The sequence below is a fragment of the Oreochromis aureus genome, linkage group 20, assembly GCF_013358895.1.
Source record: "Oreochromis aureus strain Israel breed Guangdong linkage group 20, ZZ_aureus, whole genome shotgun sequence".
NCBI lineage: Eukaryota > Metazoa > Chordata > Actinopteri > Cichliformes > Cichlidae > Oreochromis > Oreochromis aureus.
Genome location: NC_052961.1, coordinates 23343440 through 23365785, shown reverse-complemented (window position 1 = coordinate 23365785; position 22346 = coordinate 23343440). Strand labels below are relative to the sequence as shown.

General features: G+C 40.0%; 1 protein-coding gene across 1 annotated transcript; it reads left to right on the top strand.

Moving 5' to 3' along the window:
• The first annotated feature begins 102 nt into the window (after positions 1-102).
• On the top strand, positions 103-21943 carry LOC116309769 (N-terminal EF-hand calcium-binding protein 1-like). Its single transcript, XM_031726465.2, has 12 exons — positions 103-460; positions 5233-5257; positions 11108-11216; positions 12559-12584; positions 12863-12960; positions 17324-17582; positions 17702-17781; positions 18656-18709; positions 18809-18921; positions 19083-19160; positions 19311-19402; positions 20787-21943. The coding sequence occupies exons 1-12, from the start codon at positions 344-346 to the stop codon at positions 20813-20815; spliced, it is 1080 nt and encodes a 359-aa protein (XP_031582325.1). The 5' UTR covers positions 103-343; the 3' UTR covers positions 20816-21943.
• Positions 21944-22346: the final 403 nt, after the last annotated feature.

Below are 22346 nucleotides of genomic sequence, written 5' to 3'. Positions count from 1 at the left end.
TTTTTTCTCTCTTTATCCTCCGTCAGCCAGCCTATAATTACCCGATCACGTGACAGCGTCTGTGCACTCTCACCAGCAGGTGGAGATGATGCGTTCCTCGGACTTTTATGAATCGCTGCTTCGGGGTCGTGTAGAGGCGGAGTTTTTCTGCTGCCGTCGACGCGCAGGCGGCGGGCTACAGGCAGAGGGCAGCAGGCAGGGTTTAGCTCATCCCTCACTGGATCACAGGACCAGCATCATCATCCTCCCTGGCAAGGGCAACCTCTCCATAAGACACAGCACACCACCTTTTACCAACAAGAAGAAGACGAAAAAGCATCAAATTTTCAAGGGAAGCAGCAAGATGCTGGCCTGCACAGAGCTCATCACCATGTGTCTTCAGTCTGCCAAGCACGAACACTTGAGAAAGCAGCAGGAGCTTGACCACAAGCACAATCAAGGGATCTCCTTATTTCAGGATGTAAGTACATAGTGTGTTTTTATAGTTGGAAGATTTTTTTTAAAAGAAACACACATGTCATTTCTTAATAATACATCTTTTTAAAAAACGTATTTTTCTCAGTAGTCTTGTGTGTAATTGCATTTGGACGTGTTCTGCTCGTGTCCACCTTCTGGGGGTCGTTTAACAAAAGCGCAGGATGAGTAATCCACTGTTCTTCATTCTTCTCTTTGGTTCATATTGAGTTAATGCATGCCAGTCTACTATTCACGTGTGAGTTTGGCAGCAACACTATTATGTAAGAAAGGTGAGTGCATGCCCATCATTGCGTCAATTAGAAAACACAGATATCCCGGACGAAGCCATCTGACATATTTTCTTTGATGGGACTGACCTTTTACCTGCTAAGAAATGCAGTGCAGCCTTTTTATTTCAAATGTTTAACAAAATATTAAGGGTCATGCACTAGATCAAATATGTTATTACGGCATGATATGATTTTCCCCTCACTTTGAAAATAAAAAAATGCCTTTCACAAGTAAAAAGATCCTACATTTGTAATTCTTAATTCTGGAAATTACGATATCCCACTACAGAAATGTGCCCCAACTAAGCTGCTCAAAGAAATGCTTTGTGTTTTGTGCCACAATGACTCCGTAGTTAGCCACAAATAAGAAGACAGCGAATTAGCAGCATCATTTCCCAGTGTTAGACTTTCTGACAGCAGGCTGCAAATTAAATTCACTTTCCTCAAGGCAGATTATTGGCCAGCAACGGGGAAATCAGACTGCAGCGAGTGCACAATTGGTTTAAACGCAGTTAGCGGCCATTCTCTCGAGCCAGCGCTGCGTTACCTCCAAGTAGGCGTTTTCTTTAATGAACCCAGTATGAGAGATATAATAACAGAGACATGGGACTCAGCAATTTTGAAATGAAAATCTAAGACAGTGGCAGAAGTAAAGCTTTCAGTGGGGAAAAGCCGGTTAAAGCCTGCATTAACACACACCTGTGTTAACTTGCATTAACAAAAGTATTTTTAATCAGATTTGACTCACTTGAAATTAAACTTAATTGAGACTAAGCATTAAAATAACTGCTCAAATCAGTGCCCAGATGTGTTTCCAGGTGGCTGCCAAGTGGTGGGCATTGCTAATGCTGAGCCTTATGAATGACATGTGTTCTAGTTGTAGGAAATAAGAGTTGGATCTCATTCTAAAGCATCTTTTCGCTGTTTACTGTCGTGATCTATATACATCCCTGCTCCAAATAGCATGTCATTGACCTGCAGTGAGTCCCCTCTTTTTATTTACTGTCTTCCACACAAATAATTAATGCTGTTACACACACTTACATTTGTAGTAAGAGGTCCTTCAAGCTTTTCCTTATTTTCTGCCATGTTAATATACTTGATTACTACTCCAGGCATGTGTACAAACATTTGAATCATGAGGTCATGAGTCGCAGCATCAAGATCCACTATAAGATAAATACAGATTATTTTGAAGGTTTAATAATGCATGGCTGTTCAAATGGAGTGCTTAAAAGAAAATGTCAGAAATTAGCGTAATATGTTACTTTAAAATTTATGCTTTTCATTTTCTGCACAGTCACTTTACAGCGCCGTTTGGCTTCAGGGAGCTTTTTGTGTTTTTTACCATTTGTCTATTTAATTAGATACACTGAAGGACTCGGTTTAACAGACTCAGACTTCAATCTTTCACATTCCCGAGTTGTCTTTTTTAGTCTTTTTGATATAATAATTATTTTCAGAGCTGTCCGTGTAATGGATGTCATAGAGATAAGAAGATGTAGCTCTCTGTAGTTTACTAAGGACTCACTGTGACTTACCAGCTTACCGCAGTGACTGATTTTTTTTTAAACTGAGTAGCATCCATGCTGCTACTTTTAGAATATCTTCATTGGCTCTGTGGGATAACAACACCACCATCGACTCCACCAGCCTCCCACAGAAGGGCAGTAAATCTTAGCTCTTGTACTTCATCAGGCCTGTATTCAAGTCCTTATGCCATCTTAGCTTTATCACAAGTAACCCTTTAGCCAGTCAGCTAATGACATGTCATCATTAGTGAACATCGGGTCTGTATTATACTTTGTCCCTGCTACATTAATGTTTTGATGTAAGGCACTACAGTGTACCTATTGATGAAAACACAATGTAACAACATGATTTTGTTGGTGTTACACTGAACAAAGATAAATGTAAATACATGATTTGTAGTCGGGTTCAAACATTGCCCTTAATGTGGTCACTGGATTGAATCATGAGTACGGTTTTTGTTGTGTACACGCTGTGCAAAAGTCTTGAGACACCCCTCATTTTTTAACATTTTCCTGCCAATGAGTAATGTTTTAAAAGTGGTGTTGAGCAAAATTTCTCCTGGTTTTTCAGTCCAGTCCTTGTACCCAACATTTTTCAGAGGAATTTAGTTTATTTGTTTTTTAAGTCACCCAGCACTGACCCTTGACTCATTTAAGCATATAAAAGGCACCCTGCTCAAGGAGTGAACCAGTCTTATGTCTACACATAACAGACAGCTTAGCATAAGACATATTTTAAATTCCATCTTTAAGCATTTTGTTCCATTTTCTTTAGTTTTGATCTAAAGAAAATGCTTCAGATGCAGTCTGGAAGTTGGCAAAAACCATCAATCTGATTGGCAACATTTTTAGTACAAAGTAGACATGTATTGTATTAGACTCATTAGAAAAGCCAAATCTGATTTCTTTTTATCTTTTCACACAAATATCTCTGGAAAGCCTTCAAAACGTTTGCCTCCATTTCTTCTTTAAAAAATCTGTTTTGAAAATCAGCACATAACTAGGAAGTCAGATATTTGCAAGGCTTTTTATCACCCCTACACTTTTACTGGGACCTAACAAAAAAGCATCTCTGGGTCTATATATCCTCCACTAAATATTCAGAGCTGCAAAAACAATATTGTTTCTGCCACTTCAGAAAACTCAATTCAGTTCAGTTCTCTGTTGTTTATATTGCAGCCATTCACAACAATAGTGCCCTCAAGACACTTTATATTGTAAGGTCAAGATCCTAGAATATTAGAAAGAAACCCCAACAATCACATTTCCCCGTATGAGCAAGTGTTTGGTGACAGTGGGAAGGAAAAACTCCCTTTTACCAGGAAGAAACCTGCTCAGGGAGTAGCTGCCATACCCGATTGGGGTGAGGAGAAAAGGAGAGAGCATAGGGAGACAGAATTTTATACAATTTTATGCAATTTTATATAGATGACATAATTTATTATGTAGCTGGGTCCTCTCATGATCTGCAAATCTACAGCCTGCTTTTGCTCAAATTCAGAAATCTCTTATCACACATAAACATTATTTTAAGTCTGATTCAAAACAAATGTATGATATTTACAAGGGAACCTTAAACTATCCAGCGCATGCTCCATGTCCAAACTCTTCATGGTCATACAGTTGAAACTGTTGGTTGTTAGAAACACTTAGGACTCTGGCTGGCTAGCTTGATGTCGATTGTAAACTGCAGCTGATTTGACCTTTGTTTACCTTCTGTTACAGTGCCCGGAGGAAGCTTATAGGGGAGAGCTGCCGTTTTTTTAATATCCACCCTTTTCCCCTGTTTTTCCTCGGTTGATAGGAAGTTGAAGTGTTGTCGTTTTGTTTGGCTAAGTTTTGCTTTAAGTTAGAGCTGTTTTGTTTGTTGTGTTGGCCTTGAGTCTCCCTGATGCTAAGTATGCTTGATGGTTCCCTCTGTTAACCTCTCAGCAGTAAAACGTTTCAAGCTGACCTCTTTCCACTTTTATGTTACCTCTCCTCACCCCCTAGACCTTTTTCGGGGAAGTACCAAAGATTGCCTGTTTACTGATTATCTGCTCTGTGACTGAATTTTAAAAACAGCACTTACAAAGCCCAGAGAACTATTCCTGAAGGCTACAAGAAAGCTTGTCTAAGAGAGTTTAGGGTATATTGATTATTATTAATGGTGGTCATACCAAGTATTGATTTTCAAGCTATTAGAACTGTACACTCTGTGTTTTCCTTGTATGCTGTATTTCCATGTGTGGTTGCACATATTTCTATACTAAAAAAGAAGTGAGGCTTGGGATTTTTGCACAGTACAGTGTGTCTTTAATGGAGGAGGGATTCTGTTTAAATGCTCGATGTCAGCAGAGTGTATTGAAGCCTTAACACTCCGACGTGCTTGAAAAGTGACAGCTGGATGCGGCTTCACCACTTCAGTGTAATGACGCAGTTAATCCGTCAGACACTGGACTCTATTGATCCACACACGGTGACTGATTAGCAAAAAAAGATGTGGTGTTATTGATGATAAGGCTTTAGATAGGAAGGATTACTATTCACGGTATAAATAATGACTATAAAGGAGTGTTGCTTCTGCAGTCTTTTCACAAAACTGTAAGCATGACAGCCCCTGCGGAGGAAAAAAAAGCATGAAAGGTTTCACTCTGAAACTCCTCTGGGCTCCACACAAATGTCAGTATTGCATTTCCTGAGATATTTCATGTCTCTTTTGTTATTGAAATGAGGAAATTATATCTCCCCTTAAACATTTTGCTGCTCACACAGAAAGAGAAGAATGGGCTAAGTTACATCTCACACAAATAAATTGCCTCATACATCTTAAACTTCTCACTGGCTGGCTTCAAAATACAAAAATCCTTGTGTCAGTTAATGTCAGCCTAGTGCTACACATCTCAATTGCCCATGTTAAAATGTTGTGCTTGCAGACCTTAACGCCTAAACACGACTTTTCTCTTTTCTTGCAGATTTTACGCCGTGCAGACAAAAACGGTGAGTAAGCAAAATGCAAATCTAATTGGATTGAAGGGCTAATTAAAACTCAATTAAAATTTTGTTGAAGGATGTGGCTTCGTTCAGACAGTGGCCTTGACGGAACTTATTCTTCCATTTAATCATTTAATTGTATCGCCATCCTTGTGAGATGCAGAGGATTTGAATAACTGGGGTCAGGTGCAGCTGCATTTTTATTTATTTTTTGGTTTTGTGATGGGATTGGATTTGACAGGATGAACTCCTACGGTTCACCCTAAAGGCATTGTTCATATCAGTGCATTGCCAGCAGCAATGCACTGCTCATCTCAGTGATAGTCATGGATATAAATAACACATATTGTGAGGTATGCATACGCAAATGATCTAACTATAGAAAAACTGTGGCCTTAGCTGGTTCTGCTCTCCTTTGTAGAAAACACATTTTAACTTCGAGTGGTGCAAACTCACCTGAGAATTGCAGTAAATGTGAATTCAATGTTTTCTCTGCGTAAACGTGTCCCTGTTTCGCTTGATTAATGCGATGCATTTTCACCTCTTTACTTCAAAGGGAATTTGCTACATTAATGTCTCCTAGGAGAACGCACAGAATTTAGTGTTGCTTGAAAAACACAGCTGACAAACAGGGAAATGTTTCTGTTCTCAATTTTGTATTCATGCGCTGCATCTTCATTTAGTGGAATGTAAAATGCAAAAGCGTTGAGTTATTAATGCGTGTAGAGTATCTATGGACTCTGATCGGTTCCCACTGGAGGACGTTGAACATGTTGCATAAGAGCAGGATTAATGATGCAATGTGCCGCCATGAGCAGAGGTTTTCTGGGGTGCCCCACAGCTCGTGTGAAGATACTGAGATGTGAAAACAGCCCTTCAGTTTGTGAATTATAAATTGGCAGATAAAAGATGAATTTTTAGAAATAAAGGGCGGGTGGATTTTTCTTCTTTGAGGCTGAGTGTTAGGTGATAATAAGTGAAGAGCATAGCAGCTGGAAGGCAGCAAAGGTGGGAGCGTACAGTAAGGTCCATAATTTGTTGGACAGAGACCTAATTTTTGCAGTTCCCCTGTTCATACCACAGTGAATTACAAATAAAATATTCAATATGTGAAGTGTAGACTTTAAGCTTCTATTCAAGGGGTTGAACAAGAAATATGCATCGATTATTTGGGAACTGCAGCCAATTTAATGCACAATCCCCCATGTCCAGAGGCTCATGGAGGAGTTTCATGACTAGGTGAACAGTGAACACAATATCATAAGTGGCTTTTCACTGTAACTAACCCCCCCCCAATACAACCCTATTAGAGAAACGGTAAAAATTTTAGAAGCGGCCAAATCTGTAATCTGGTACATTTATTCAAGGAACCAATTAACTGACCAGTTCAGACTGAACGACCACAGAAGACAAGTAAAGTGCATGAAGACAGAATTATTTCCTTGGATACTAAAAACAACTTTACAACATCTAACTACGTTAGACCCCAGGTGGATTGCCCCCCAAAAAAACAAAGAACATCTAACTAGGTCAAGAACTTAAACTTAGACTTAAACTTGTAGAAAAGCTTGCACATTTCTGGAAAAAAATCTTTAGACAGAAGAACCCAGGTTAACTCGTACCAGAATGATGAAGAAAGAGCTAATGAAGCATACCACACCATCTGTCAAATACGGTGTAGGCAATGTTATGGCCTGGCGTGAATGACTGCCAGTGGATCACTGGTGTTAAGTGACGATGTTGCTGCTGATAGATGTAGCAGGATGAACTGTAAAGTGTACAGGGCTATACTCTCCTCAGATTCATCCAAATGCTGTAAAACTGATCATTCAGCTCTTCACAGTCCAAAAGGATAATAACCCAAAAGCATACTGCAAAAGCAACCCAAGAGTTTCTCAAGAAAAAGAAATGGGATATACTTCAAAAGCAGAGTCAGTTCAGTTCAGTTATCAAATACAAAATGAATACAGAGAGACCCACAAACAACAAGGCTGCTCCAGTAAAGACATAGCAGAGCATCTCAAGGGTCGAAACACAGCATTTGATGATGTCCATGGTATGTGATGACAGTCAGGCAGTCATTCTCTGCAAGGTGTTTTTTTTATCCTAGTTATAAAAACAACCCTTAAATTTAAAATTAGCATGTCCAATTAGTTTAGACCCTCCAAAAATAGGGCACTGTGAATAAAAATGACTGCAATTCCTAAAAAGTAAATGCAAAACCCTGTTAAAGACCTTGAATTAAAGCTGAATGTCTGCACTTGAATATGTCAATTAAAATTCACTGTGCTAGTGCAACTACAAAAATAAAAATTCTGCCTATTTTCCCCCCAGAAAATGTTGTTAATGAGCATAAAAATGTACAGTGCAGTGACAGCATTTTGTGACGGTTCAGGTCTGCTCCTCGTGGTTTGTGTTTTCAGACCGACACGCCCCGGCGCTCACACACTTTGTAGACCGAACGAAAACTTTGCTGCATTCTTGTGTTCATTATCTTCATTTTGCAGCTAAACTCTGCTTGGCTCTTATTTCCTCAAACTCACTGAGCTGTGCACCGAGGAGGAAAGTGCCGCCTTCCAATCAGTGCTGAGTAGGCTGCCATGATATACTTCTTGTACTGTGGATTTTAATGAGGGCTGTCTGCCAGCCCACTACACTCCTCTTTGCTATTGTAATCAGGAATTACATTTTTAATAGACCAAAAATGCACTTGCATGAATACACAAATATGAAGTAAATGCTTTTAATCTACAGGCTGTTTGCTGAGATTAGCCCCTAACATGTTTATGTGACTGCAGACTGAGATGAGATGTGCATTCAAGGATGCAGCAATGTGAAAATGGAAATATAGCAATCTAATTTGTTTCACTTTTATCACCAGGAAAAAAAACAATAACAGGCATGAAAAGCACAAATCAGCAATTAGGTCTGGAAATGAAAAAAACAAACAACTCATGGAGATGTGCTCTATATGATGAGGTGTATTCTCAACCCAGGGATTTTTCAAGGCCAGCTTTTCTCTACGCTTATTTTCATTCTTTTTTCCTTTTGTTGTTAATTTGTTCTTTTTGTATTTCAAAACCAAGTTTCAAACGAATTTAGTAGATTAAAAAATATGAAAAAGGCTGATATCTGAGGGTGTTTTGTAAGGTTTTGGCTGCGCATACATGATCTTTTGCAGTGGTCTATTTGTTGAGGCATTTGGTGCTGGAGCAGAGAGACAGTTGCCGAATGCAGCAGAATTGCAGGGATATGCAAAAGTGATGCCGCGCTCGCTGTATCGCTACATCACCTTTGTATCAGTTTGTGAGATGCAAGTTTAGTCAAAAATCACTATCAACAAATTCAATAAACTAGTAGATCTGCAATTAACTATCAGTTAGTCTATTTAGTAATAAATGTTTTTAAAAAAGATTTTTTTCCAAGCCAGACCAACAGTTCACAGTCTAAAGATATCATAAACCCGCTGTTGTTGGCATCGTTTGGCATTCATGGTTGAAAATGAACTTTGGGAAATATTGCTGCGCATTCATTTTTCCGCTCCTCTGCTGATTGGTTAATCGATTTCATACACTTGCTCTTTGAGGCAACACATACAGGATGTTTTTATCTCCGGCCTGTTCTCACCTCTGCTTTTCAACTGAATCGCACCGATGGGCTTTATGAATTATTAGTAGTGCTGCAGTCTTAGCCCTTTTAGGTTCAGGATTTCCTCAAGGGAAGTGTTCCTGGAAAGAAATGCTCTTCAGTACAGGGGGGATCGTGTCGTTTAGGTTGCAGTTAGAGCTGCAGTTTTAGTCAGTGTGAAATGAAACAATTAAAGCCAGCGAGCTGCTTTGCTTCTGTCATGAGATTCTGCATCTGTCGTAGTAGCTCTTTAAATTTCCCCGTGGAGGCGTTTATTGACATTAGTTTGTCGCAAAGCCCTGGAATAAACTGACGCAAAACAGGAATAGTTTTTAATTAAATCTCTGTCTGACAGCTGACATTAGCCAGCTTTAACTAACAGTGGAATGAAGACACATTACAACAAAGTCACGTTCATGATGAGATAGATTCACCCTAAACGGTGTGAAAAAGTGTTGCACGAGCTTCATAATAAAATAACTCACAGTATTCTCTTGAGAGGAAATTTGGCCGCTCTCACAGTGTGCAGCCTCAGAGGAGGACGTTTGTGTTGTGCATTAGTGCAATGCACCGCTGTGCATTTTGTGCACGCTCCTGCGTGTTATGGAGGAAAATATGCAGACTGCTGTCATGGCCTGCTATGTTTTTATGTTGAATTTACAGCATGTATTTATGGTTTGAGAAATACATGCATGGACATTTAGAAAATCTGTAATAATGGAGTCTATTTTGTAGTCGTTTTTTAAATTATCAAACACCAGAAAGTGGAAACAGCAATTTGTCACTGATATGATCAACTAATATTATTCCAGATGCACCAACCCAGTACTTTCTCCCATCCTTTCCTCCTACAACAATATGTTTGATTATTATCTTTTTAGGGGGACACTAAAAGAGCTAAAATCTTCATTTTGATTCAGCTTTGAAGAGCCAAGCTAGAAGGACTCCGGACGGTTTCAATAATCTTGTCAGTTATAATTATTTAGTATCATTAGATCTCATTTTTGCCCATTAAATAGTGAAACTGAGCGCAGGTCAGGAGTCCTGTAGGTGAAGTACATGAATATACTCTATTAGTTTGCGAGATAAACACTGCGCATAGCCAGGAGATCAGCCGTTATACCACTGCCGCTTTGATCTTTAAAGCTGCACTTGCATAATGCGCCATCTGAGCTGCACTGCACTCGGCCGCCTTAATGTGGTGCGAATCTCAAACCCAAAGCAACTCCGATGGAGAAGGCTGGAGAGTGAGTCAGAGGTGCAACAGATTGTGTTTACTCCCACATCTTGTGGAGATTTTTTTTTTTTTTTAACAGGGAAAGTTTGAGAAATTCACTGCGATTCTTTCTCCTTTAATAGCTTCATCTTCCAGCTGGCGTTTATTTAGCCACACTGCAACAAATGTTCAGTGATGATACATTTTGCTGGGAGGACTTTCCCGCAAGTGGATCGTGTCCAGAATTATCCACAGCGCGAGCTGATGCGAAGTCAAAATGTGACATGATTTACTTTTGGCTCAGGTCTGTGAGCTTGGGCTGACGTGTGGGTCTCTGAAGGTTTCAGCGCCTACAGAAAGAAGTTGGTGGTGGGGTGTTTGTGAGCTCTGCGTTTACCTCTAGTCCCCGATCCTTGTTACTGGTTAGGTCTGGACCCTGCAAGCTGTGTGGCACAAGGCATCAGATGCTGAACATGTTGGTATCAGACTGGTTGAGTTACAAACTGTGTTCATGTGATGATTGTCCAGAAACTGGAGTGATGGAAATGAACTGTTGCAGAAATTGAAACAGCGGGTAGATTGGCTTGCCAATTTTCTTTTCTCGTTTCAGTGAAGAAATCAGACAGTGTTAATAGTCAACTTTTGAACAAAAAATCTGGTGCTCAGTTAGATAATAATTACTCTGGAGGGTTGGAAATCCAGCTCCAGCTCTTATCAGTAATAAAAAAATAAAACCTGATGATTTATTGTAACAATGGTTAAGGGGAAGTTTTACCATCTTTTTAGGGTTACATTACAGTAAACCAAGACAGAATTTAGGACTAGGGCGGTTCATCACAAGTATTTTATTTTGCAGTAACACCTCTGAGTTCATCAGTAATGTGTTTGCATCACAGAGCTAAAGAGTCTTTGTTCCTTTATACTCGATTATGGGCAAACTGACATGTTCATTCAGATGCTGAAACACTGAGGCTTCAGCCAGGTGTAACTTTCACAAGTATCTCTCCTTTCAGATGATGGGAAGCTGTCCTTGGAGGAGTTCCAGTCATATTTCACCGATGGCATCCTCACTGATGAGCAGATGCAGGAGCTGTATTACTCCATCGACAGGCAGCAGACAGAGTAAGCTGATCTTCCTTTTGGATGTCCTCCAATTCTGCTGCCATCTGTAGCCCCTCCTGCTTTCCTGCTGTCTGGCAGTGAAATGTCAATACTGCACTTCAAATAATATGATGCTAATATTTCATAAAGCCTTAATTCTTGTGTGAAAGCCAGAGGGCTTGCAGCAGCCTGCTTGATTAGCTCATTAGCAAAGATATGTCTGTAAGATATATAAACATTCACCTGTAAAATTCGTGTTGGTATAAAAACACCCAAGAAAGCTTTTTTTTGCTGTGTCTGAGAGAACAATAGTGATGGCATCACTTATATGCCAACCAATCACAGTGAAGACATTTCAGGTGGTTTAATCTATGCTACTCAACTTCATTGCTATACTGTTAGCATGGTGGTTGCACAGCATAGCAATGAAAAGCTAATTTATCAAATTTATAACAAATTATAACAAAACAACATGTTTTATAAGGTTACACAATCAGATAGCCACCCATGAAAGGTGACTGAAGGAGATATCAGTTGTTTCTGTTTTCAGTGTAGTTAAGAATCTATGGACAGCTATATATAAATATGAGGAGTATTTTGCTTTATTACTGGTGTTTTTATAACATTTACTAACAGTGGGCAGTTAATCTATCTTTGTTCAGTATTAATTATCTTAGATTATTAGAATCTACAGGTATGTTTATCATGTCTGTGGTCAAGAGATGATTAAGAGGAGTAGTGATTTTGCGCAAACTGTAAGAGTCACACACCGAGGGCTTTTAAACTAAGCATCTTAAGTGAGGTGTCACCATGTTTACACCCTGCGCCAAAGCTTCAACTGCTCGCCAAGATGGTAACCAGAACCATTCAACAAATACAATCCATCCAGTTGGTCTTCAGAATGCTTCCTGTAGAGTATGTGTCTGTCTCAGTAGAAGAAAGGACAGAAACAGGATAGTTACCTTAAGTCAGTCAGTGGGGAACATCCCATTTACAGTATAGGCCAAGCCTCATAACTGCTTATCCAACCAGAGTTTTGGAGGTTGTATCCCTACTCCACCCGGCATCGGGGAAGAGGTGGGTAACTCCATTCATAGAATGTATAAAATGCCAGCGCATGAAAGGACTTACACACATTGAGACCAACTACTATTTGAATTCACATCGGCTCCTACCATACTTTACAATGTGGGAAGAAGTCAGAGTACCTGGAGTGAACTCAGGTGAATGGGAAAAACATGCAAACTCCATTAAAGAAAGGAAAGGCTCTTTGTGGTCTTTGACAGGAAGAGTTGAGGCCTTACAGTGATAGACAAGTTTCATTAACATGCTTTTTTTTTGTCTCTTTGTGACTCCCTCACAGCAACCTGGACATAGAGAAACTCTCAGGTAACTATCTTTTATTTATTTTATTTTACCGACTTTACTTAAAAATTCACGTGGCGCATTAGATCACTTTAACCGTGTGTATCGCAAAAGGCGAAGTTTTGATGCTTTTAGCTGTTGATGTTGGTCTGATAGTGACGATAACTCAGACATGTGTGTGCATCAGTGTTGCTGACTGATTTGTTGCCAGCACTGATCCTCTTGTGAAAAACACTACTGGTGATTGTGCTAGTCCAACACGAACCAGATTATAATAAGTAACAGGTCTTCTCCCCTTCCAGAGTACTTCACTCCACACCTGGGAGAATACGTCAACGTCCTCTCTGCTCTGGAAAAGCTGAACGTGGCCATTCTGAAGGCCATGGATAAAACTAAAGAGGTTGGTTATGGTTCTTCTTACCCCTGTGCTGTGTGGATTTTTGCATACCAAGACATATAAACACAGCACAAGTAATCCATAAGCATCCTCGATCCTTTGATGTGTTAAAACTTTCCTGTTACTGTCTCAGCTGTCAGTTTAAAACGCTGCCACGGTCTTTGAGATCAGTGTGCTGTTGCAGTGAATATTTCCCAGCGTGAGTGACTCTGACAGTACATTTTCAAACATGAGCTCAAAGACCTTTAAAAGACGGTTTCTCTTACAAGACGTGATAAACATGGCAGCTGTTGCTGTTGTAAATCAGCTGGGTAACCAGCAAGGTGGGAGTAAAGCAGTTTTTATGCAACCTCAACATTTTGACCTCATTTGCAGATGGTCAAATTAGAGTTGATGTATTTATTAAAGATGGCCACGCAGATGAATATATAAATATTAATGATGTAAAGAACCAAATCCATGATGCTTGTTTCCTGTTACAACACATCACAAAGGTGCTCTGTTGGGTTGAGAGCTGGCAAATGTCAAGCTCTCAAGTAAATCAGCTGTTTCTGAAATAGCCTGTCTGGCACCAATAATTATGCTATAATCAAAGTCGCTTTACTCGCCTTTTTCTCCATTTTGATGCTCGGTTTGCATGAGCATGCACGCCTAAATGCAGCGAGTTGCATCCATGTGATTGGCTGATTAAATATTTGCAATGATGAACAGTTGAACAGCGTATCTAATAAAGTGGCCGGTGCCGCACGTATATGACTATGGCTGAAATGTCTAACTAGTATAAAACAGAAAGTAAAGCTGAGGCTGATGGGAATATTAATGTGTGCACTTATTTGTGGAGACAGCTGGAGAAAATCTATCAAGCAAATACCAGCAGGAGGTAAAGGAAGTGAAGGACCAGCTCAGGCATAGGGATGGTAAAATACAGGAACTGGTGCATGAGAAGGAGCGTCTCTCTGCCAGGCTCACTGAAAGGCTTTGATGGCAAAATGCAGCTCTCAGGAGGAGAACCTCTGAAAAGAGATAGCAGAGAGAGGAAAATGTGGTGCAGAAGAATGGAGCTAAGCCTAAATACAGCCTTAATAAATAAAAAAGAAGAAGGTGAAGGAGACAGTCTACAAAAAAATGAAGCAATAAAATAAAAATCTGAAATAGGAAAATCAACAAGTGAGGAATGGAAGGAAAGATCTGCAATGAGAATATGATGTACCATCAAGATAATGAATGTCAGGAAAAGATGCTGAAGCAAGTGCAGAAAATACTGGAGGCGGAGAAGACACATATGGAGGAGGCAAAGAAAGAAATGGCAGAGGCAAATCACATATGCTACTGTGGCCTGGATTTTATAAAGTGAAGGGCAGTACTAAGTTTAAATAAAAAACAACATCCTTCGCGCATGATTGGATCAGATGGCTTAAAATGACAGTTTTAAAATGGCTAAAATAATCAATGTAATTATGAAAACATGCAATGAGTTGTAAACTAACTAATTAACAGAGCACACTGTGAAACAGTTAAACATGAATTATAATGCTTGCTGTGTGTTCATCCACCTGTCTAAGTTTTTTACAAACACATCAGTGAGCTGCAACATTAAAATGCACATTATTTCTTCATTGTTTTTGTTTTCAACACCATTATTTCATATCTAGCAACCAGTATGGCATTATATTGGCTCCACATATGGCCCCACTCTTTCCAGAGGATGATCAGACAATAGCCGATGGGTTCCCAGGTTAATCGTAAAGACGGCAAAAATCGCCGTCGAGTTGAAAAGAGGAACACTTTCACATACTTCTGCCCCAAAGTAGAATGGTGCCTCCAGATAAAGAGAAACAGTATCTCACAGAAACAGTAGCCTTGGATTGTGAAACATGCTAATTAGAGAGTCATAAAATCTTATTTTGAGATCTGCTTGAGCAGAACAGCATTAATTGTCCTGCCCTGACAAGTAGGGCTGTAATCCTGTTGTGTTAGGCGAGCACACTGGAGAACAGCATCAGAGAACTTCCACTAAGACTTAATCGATAGCTTAGCTCAGTCTGTATTGATCTCGAGTAGCCCTTTATGTTAAGCCGACTGGTGAATATTTATTTTCTATTTGGCAAGCGATGAGAATCAGGTGGAGTATGAATGGACGTGGACTGAGACTTATAATGAGGCTGCTTTCTGTGGTTGCAGGAGGTTATTTTCACTAGAGCTTCTGCAGTGACTGATGACTGTGCTTGGGCAGTACTGGAGTGTAGATGACAGTAACTAAGGCTGACAAACCCCGCAGCTGTCCAACTGATGTGACGTCGCGCAAATGCACCGCAACCACATGACTGCATTTCTTTCTTTTGCTCTTACTTTTCCTCTTTCAGTATCCAGGTTTATTATTCACTCGGGAGGATATTCGGCTTTCTCTCTCTCTGCATCTCTCATCTTCAGCGCAGCCTTGCTCTCTGGCTTTTCATCCCTCTTCTCTGCATCACACGTGCTTATAGCTCATGCATTTTTCATATTTCAAGTTGGTCAAAAAGCTTTCTTTTCCCTGAAAAGGCGAGGCGTTTTTCAGCCCTCCCTACGACGAGTGTTACTCAATAAATTGCTACAGCAAACATCTTACTAATTCCACAGCTATTCTAAGTGCTCGCTGCGCAACTCATTTATATTTTTATCATTTTTACCGTGTCCTGAGGTGAAAAGAACGTATCCACTGTGGCGTTGCAGCTCATCTGTCTGCTCATCAAAAAGAAAAAACAGAAAAAAAGGCCGAGGTTACTTGTGCAGCACAGCTCGTCTTCTGCCGATAAATCACGCGTACAGAAACACGGATTTGAACAAGATTGGCCAACATTTATCACGTCTCGCTGTCACTTCTCCTGAACTCAATTTGGAAACGGCACAGTGCGATGGTCAGGGTGTTGAGGGTCATTGTGTTCAAAAAGTGAGCTTGCAAAGATTTATAGATTTCTAAAATGCAGCAGACACTGTCCTAAAGCTCACAGTGCTCAGAGAGATGTCTGAAAATCAGCCCCAGGCTACATTATTGGTGAGATTGCTGCAAAGCAACACATCCCACTATATGTTGTTGTTGGCTAAATGATGTTTTCATATTACTCAGCACGGATCTGGTTTGTCATAGAAACACAGCTCTCACACTAAACTGGCTCAGTGGTGGGTGAGAGTTTATTAATCATTTAAAAACATAGTTGCAAAAAAAATCCCCAAACGCTGCTTTTGGCTGCTTCTTTTTCACAAGCGATCGTCACAGCGTGTAGCTCCATACATTTGCAGATTTTTACACTGGATACACTTCCTGATACAAATCTTTTAGGGGTTTGCAAACTGGGGAGCTTTTGCTTATTCAGCGAATGTGTGAACCACTAAACTTTGGAGCCAACGACTGAGAGAGTTAGAGTGGACTAATTGATCGACAGAGTGGGAGAAGCAGAAAAAGTCTAATGAGAAATTTCCTTTCAACCTACCGGTGAAGCCACAATTTTCACTCTACAGCCATCATTCTAGCCCTGAAGTCAGGGGAAATATGTCGCACTTCCAACAAGGAAGCCTCAAAGCCATCAGATGTATCCTTTTTTGATGTGGAGGTTTTAGCGAGTCTCATTATAGATTCGTTGAGGAGTTTTAGTGAAAAGCAGAAGAAAACATTTTTAAAACTAGGGACACAAACACACATTTTACATCACGTTGACTTGACTTGTGCTTCTGAATTTATACGATTTTTTCTGTGCGTGAAACTCGGCACAGATTAACGCAGATTCCTCTGGTTACTCAGACTCATGCCATCGCCATGGTTACTCACTGCAGGGACACTTGATGAGCTGCTTCGTTGGTCTATTATCATTTAACAGGCTAATGTAAATCTTGTCTCTCGCTGTGATTGGATAAGACTTTGAATGTCATGTCTCTCTATGATGGGTAGAAATATTTCATGTGTTTTCAAGCACAGACTCAAGTCATAGTTTACCCGGCAACCTATTTTTATTAGGTTATGGCCTAACCTAATAATTATGGCCAGCCCCTTTATAGGGTATGCCTTTTGCCACATTATTAAGTACACCTATTCTGACTTTATTAGGTACACCTATGGCCTATTTTCTTACATTCACTAACTTTTTTAGCAGCAAGCCACAAACCAAGCACTGCAGAAAAACAGACTCAGTGCTGTTTCTCCAGAAATTGCATTGTATAGTTAAAGAAGCAATTTTCAATGCTTACCAGTTCAGATAAAAAATGAATTGGCTGAACGAGCTATGACAACAGTGGAGCAAACCAAATACAAAATTGTTGGACTACGGTAACAGTTGTTTCACAAATGATACTTCTATCACGGCTGATTCCTTTTCTTCTTTTGTATTTGAAGGAGTATCAGGGCTCGTCAGTGTTGGGTCAGTTTGTGACACGCTTCCTGCTGAGGGAAACCACCACCCAGCTGCAGTCCCTTCAGTCATCGCTGGATTGTGCTATGGAGGCTGTTCACGACCAGGGCTGCACAGGACGGAGGATAGTGAAGAAGCCCGCTGATCTGCCCATCCAGAGGATGGCCAAAAGGCCTGGTCGACGCATCCAGAAGAACATGTGTCTCTCCCCAACAGACCCTTACTCTGGCATGCTGACCACAGGTACTTTTCGGGAACACGGGAATAAGATGTGTGAGGTCATTCTCATAAAGTTTGATTCAAAAATTAAGATTGAGCTTTCATCTCCGTGGGCTGGGCTGATGTTATGTTTCTGGTGTCAGGGGTCAGTGTGGAGCCAGACAACCACTGGGGCTCCCAGATCAACCAGCTGGAGCAGCTCATAGACAAGATGGAGTGTGAGGTTAGTGTAAAGGAAGTTTTTGTCACTTTCTTCCATTTTTCAAAAGATGTACTTGATGTCTTATGTCATGGGTTTATTTTTAGCATTTTATTTTTGACAGCAGAATCAACTCAGAGGGAAAGCAAATAAAATGTTCCACTAAATCTTGATTTATTGGTTTGCTTTGAACCTCAGAGAACAATAAACATGTATGAAGCTAAGCTGGGTAGAGAGAGTGTAAGATGCGCTAAAGGCTTTGTCTGCTTTTGGGAGGATCAAAGTTGACCACAGGCTTAGCTGTTACATATAGAAATGTTGAGCACACCATTCAAGGCTTACTGTGTGTTTGCAAATCAAGAGTTTTGCTTGAAGCATAAGATGTCCAACTTGTTGACAGAGGACCAGTTTGTAGAAAGCGCAGACCCGAGCGACTCTGGACCCACAATGGAAAGCATGCATAATAAATCAGCCTGAGAATACATATATAATGCGTTGGGCTCCAGTCAGGGAGAACACTGATTAAATTCATAGCCAATGATGCTCAAGTACAAAGGTTTGGAATTACTTATAGTTTACAATAGGACGCCATTATTTTGATTGGAGGTGTGAGAGTTCATTTAGAATTTAAATTGTCATGTGATAATACAGGTAGGACAGATGTCAGTGCTTCAGGGATGTTAAAATAGCCTGTTAACATGTTCATTTTCTTATCTTGGGTTTGCAGACAAGAATTTAGTAGAAGTGAGGGCTGGAGGAGGGTTAATATGAACATGGCGATCTCTTCCTTGTGGAAGCCAATGGTTTGTGACAGGCTGTAACTGGAGGCTGAGCCATTTCTGCTGCTGGTTCTCGTTCTGCTCGTGGCTGACTGAAATATTTATGACCCCATTTTCAGAGTCCACATCTTGAACCTCTCAAAGAAGACACATTGGCAGGGACATATAAATCAGTGAGTCTAGTGTGTGCCAAATACAGATTTACTATATACACATAGTTACTATATGTATATGCATGTAAAACACTGATGCCACTTTAATATTTCCGCTAGAACATACTTCTGGTCCAGAGACAAATGTCCGTGAAGGAGAAAGACGTGGAGCAGTTTCAACAAGCTCTCAAAATCTACACAGATGCCACTACCATCCAGCCAAACAACCTGCAGTATGTCCTTTTATCTGCCTCTGCGCCGTTTGCCTCAGGATCTCTCTGTGATTTGATGCAGCTGCTTTAAATTGCTTCAATTTTCCCAGACATGGGATAACCCCACTGCCCTCTTTTCTCTCTCTCTCTCCCTCTCACACTCTGTCTCTTTTTATTTCTAGCGTGTCAGTCCAGAACTTGCCAGACAGATCATGCTTCATCATGTATGAATTTTGGCAGGACCGTCTCTCCTGGATGAGGTAGGAACTCGAGGATGTCTTTTGAGAATTTCAGTGCTCAAGTGAAATTTGATCAGCACACTGAGCTGCTCACAAACTCACTTTAAGGTGTTCCTGCCTTGCTGGGTGCAAATTGGCAGTCTCATCCTTTTCATCCCTTTTTCCTGTCAGCTACCTGCAGTCGTCCATCAGTAAGACCTTCCAGGGCTGCATTATTGACTCGCTGGAAGAGCCAGAAATGGTCTCGACCATGCTTCTCCCAGGTACACAACAAAACAACAAATCGATTACTGCAGCTCACTGAAAGCTGCTCATTTAATAAACAGGAATCACAAATACCCGGGTGTATTTATGGCACAGTCACATTAGAGGAATTAAAAATTACTGCAACCATCTGCAATCAACTTGTGATCTTGGTCGCTTTGTAGACAGGGACTAGCTCAAAGCAACTTTGTTGTGTCAAGATGGCGAAAAAAAAGCAATGAGGTAGAGTCAGTCTGCAATTAAATTTGCAACTGAATGGGAACGACTTGACAGTTGCATGCAAATTGTGATAATGCAGCGATTAACTGTGATAAATTGGCAGTTCTGTTTCAGTCTGTCGCTATCTACACAACCAGAAAGTCACATTAAAGAGAAATTAACATTTACTACTACTACAAGTCCCCTATTGCAAAGATGCATGTTGAAGATGAGTTGTTTTTATTGGTGCAGACTGACTCAGACTGATGGAAGCTTGTTGGAAATCTAGACAGCAATTATTTGCAAGCCGTTGCCAATCTGTCTGAGAGTGATTGCAGTCAGTCCGAGTTGGGACGCAGTTGTTTGGTGACCTGTGCTGTCATCCTGTGACTGGAAGTTGATGGGTGCAGTCTACGGTCCACTTCAAGTATTTGCAATCAGTTTCCAAATATGGAAAAAATTAAGTGCAATCACTGGGAAACCTCAGATTTTTCTCTAGTGTGACTGAGCCATTAATGAATCATTTTAAGAACTGATTTATGAACTAATTAAGCTTAGCAATTGAAAATTATTCTTAATCGTCAATTATTCTTAGTTAAATTCCGAGTCTAAAAAATAAGCACTGACTTATGTAAAAATATTGATACTTAGGTCCACATAGTTAATGCAGGCTTTCTGTCCATCAGCTTAATTCTTCTTTTTGTAGCAAATTGTAGAGTTAAGGTAATTCATATGTAATAATATTTGTTAACAATGTATCTCATTAAGTATTGAAGTAATTGAAAGAAGTCTGATAATGATCACCATCCAACATTGTAGTTCCCATTTTATTTCCTTAAAAATCTCACATAATCACTGTCTGTATCCTGCACAGGTTTAACAGAGGTGAAAGCAGAGTCAATGCTACACTTAACTGAACTGAAACAGGACTACAAATTATTACTCTGCATGTGCTGGCAGCCAATTATTTGTTAACAAGTTGGCCACATTGTTATTGTGTTTGCAGCTTGTTTCTGCTGCCCTCCGATGGCAATAAAACCAATCATTGGTGCTTTAATATGTAAATTACCCCATGCCATATTAGATCATGAATTGTAAGCTTCTCTTTCTGTTGCCTTCGCTTATTCGTTTAGCTCGTGCAGAGGCCATAAAGCACTGACGTCTAATTATTGCTTCATTTGACAGCCTCTTGGTGGATTATGAACAACAACTGATGGAGCGGAGCTGCTGTTAACCTACACCCTGAAAGCAGGAGGACAAGGCGATTGTACAATCGCGTCTTCTTCTTCTTCTTTTTTTTGTTCGTTATTTGATATTAACGTTTTCCTAACGGCATGACCAGGATTGTTTCAGCGAAGCTATGCTGCAAGGTTCTAACAAAAAAGACGGCAGGTCAGTTAAATCAGTCCACAGTGAAACAAACCTAAACTTTGGGAAGAAAGAACTGAGGCGATGCAACGTTTTATTGTGTGATCGGGATCTGTGCTGATGGTCATTTCACAGTGCGGGCACATTTCCTGCTGCTGATTTAATAGACTAACAAATACTTTAAAAAAAGAGAAAAAAGAATATATTTGCATGATGTCTTATTTCTCAGTGCTAGTTTTCTTTTTTTCCACTCAAAGCTTCATATTAGAGTTGCTATAATTGTCAACACATGACCAATAACTGATCCTACCCATCAATGCTCAGTACAGATGAAAACAGACATCATGGTAGGGTTAACCTCCCCTCTTGTTCTCTCTGTGGTATCGTGCTTTGCTGTCTCCCTCAAAGCTTTTGCTACCAAGCGCTCATTTTGCTTATGGTGTAGACAAGCCGTTAAATAGTTAATTATCAGTCACAGTCTGCATCTAGAAATCTGATCATCTGTGTCACTCCTGCACTTTAGAAAAAAATGGACCTTATTGTGAAGAACTGATACTTATAGTAGATTGTTTATTGAAAATATAGAAATAACAGGCGTTGAGCTGCTACCAAGGAGCAGTACTCTAGATATAAAACATAAAAGCCATTATTTTACATTTGCAGTATTTAATCTAAAGAGTTTAATGGTACAGTACAAACAAATATAAGTTTATATTTTGAGTACAGAAATTAGGCAGGATCTGTTCTGTGTATCGAACCGTGTACAGTAATTATTGAAAGCTTTAGGTTGTAGGTAGTCGTTGTAAATCACTGGTAAATGTATATTCAGACATTCAGTATGTTACATTTTGATAATGTGAGGAACGAATGTGCTGGATCTTTCATTTGAAGTGTTTTTCATTTCTTTTGTGTAGATTGTACAGTTGTTATGTGGATGCTATGTTTGTTTTCGGCATGAATTAAAGTTTGACATGTTGCTGACATGGAGAGAGGCGTCATTTGTTAAGGGTCAGTATTACAGTTCGTTATTGCACACTCCATGTATCGACCGCTATGTTTTCTTAATCTCAAGGTGTCCGTCCATTGTGTTATACAGCCTAAGAAGCAAATAAAAGCTTCTTCTCTGCTCTTAAGATGAAAAAATGACTTTCAGCATTACATTTCATTAGAATTCATGTGAGAAAGCCATCAAAGAAACAGGAAAAAAGAGGAAATTATTTACATTCTCCCCGCCTGAGTAAGACTGACAGACTGAAATATCTTTTAAATGTAAGCTTGTCATATCAGCAGCTAGAACCTTTGAGAAACGTCTACAAAGCAGCGGAGCAATTTCAAGCCCACCTCAAGCTGAAACTGGGGCAATTAGCTCATTCTTAC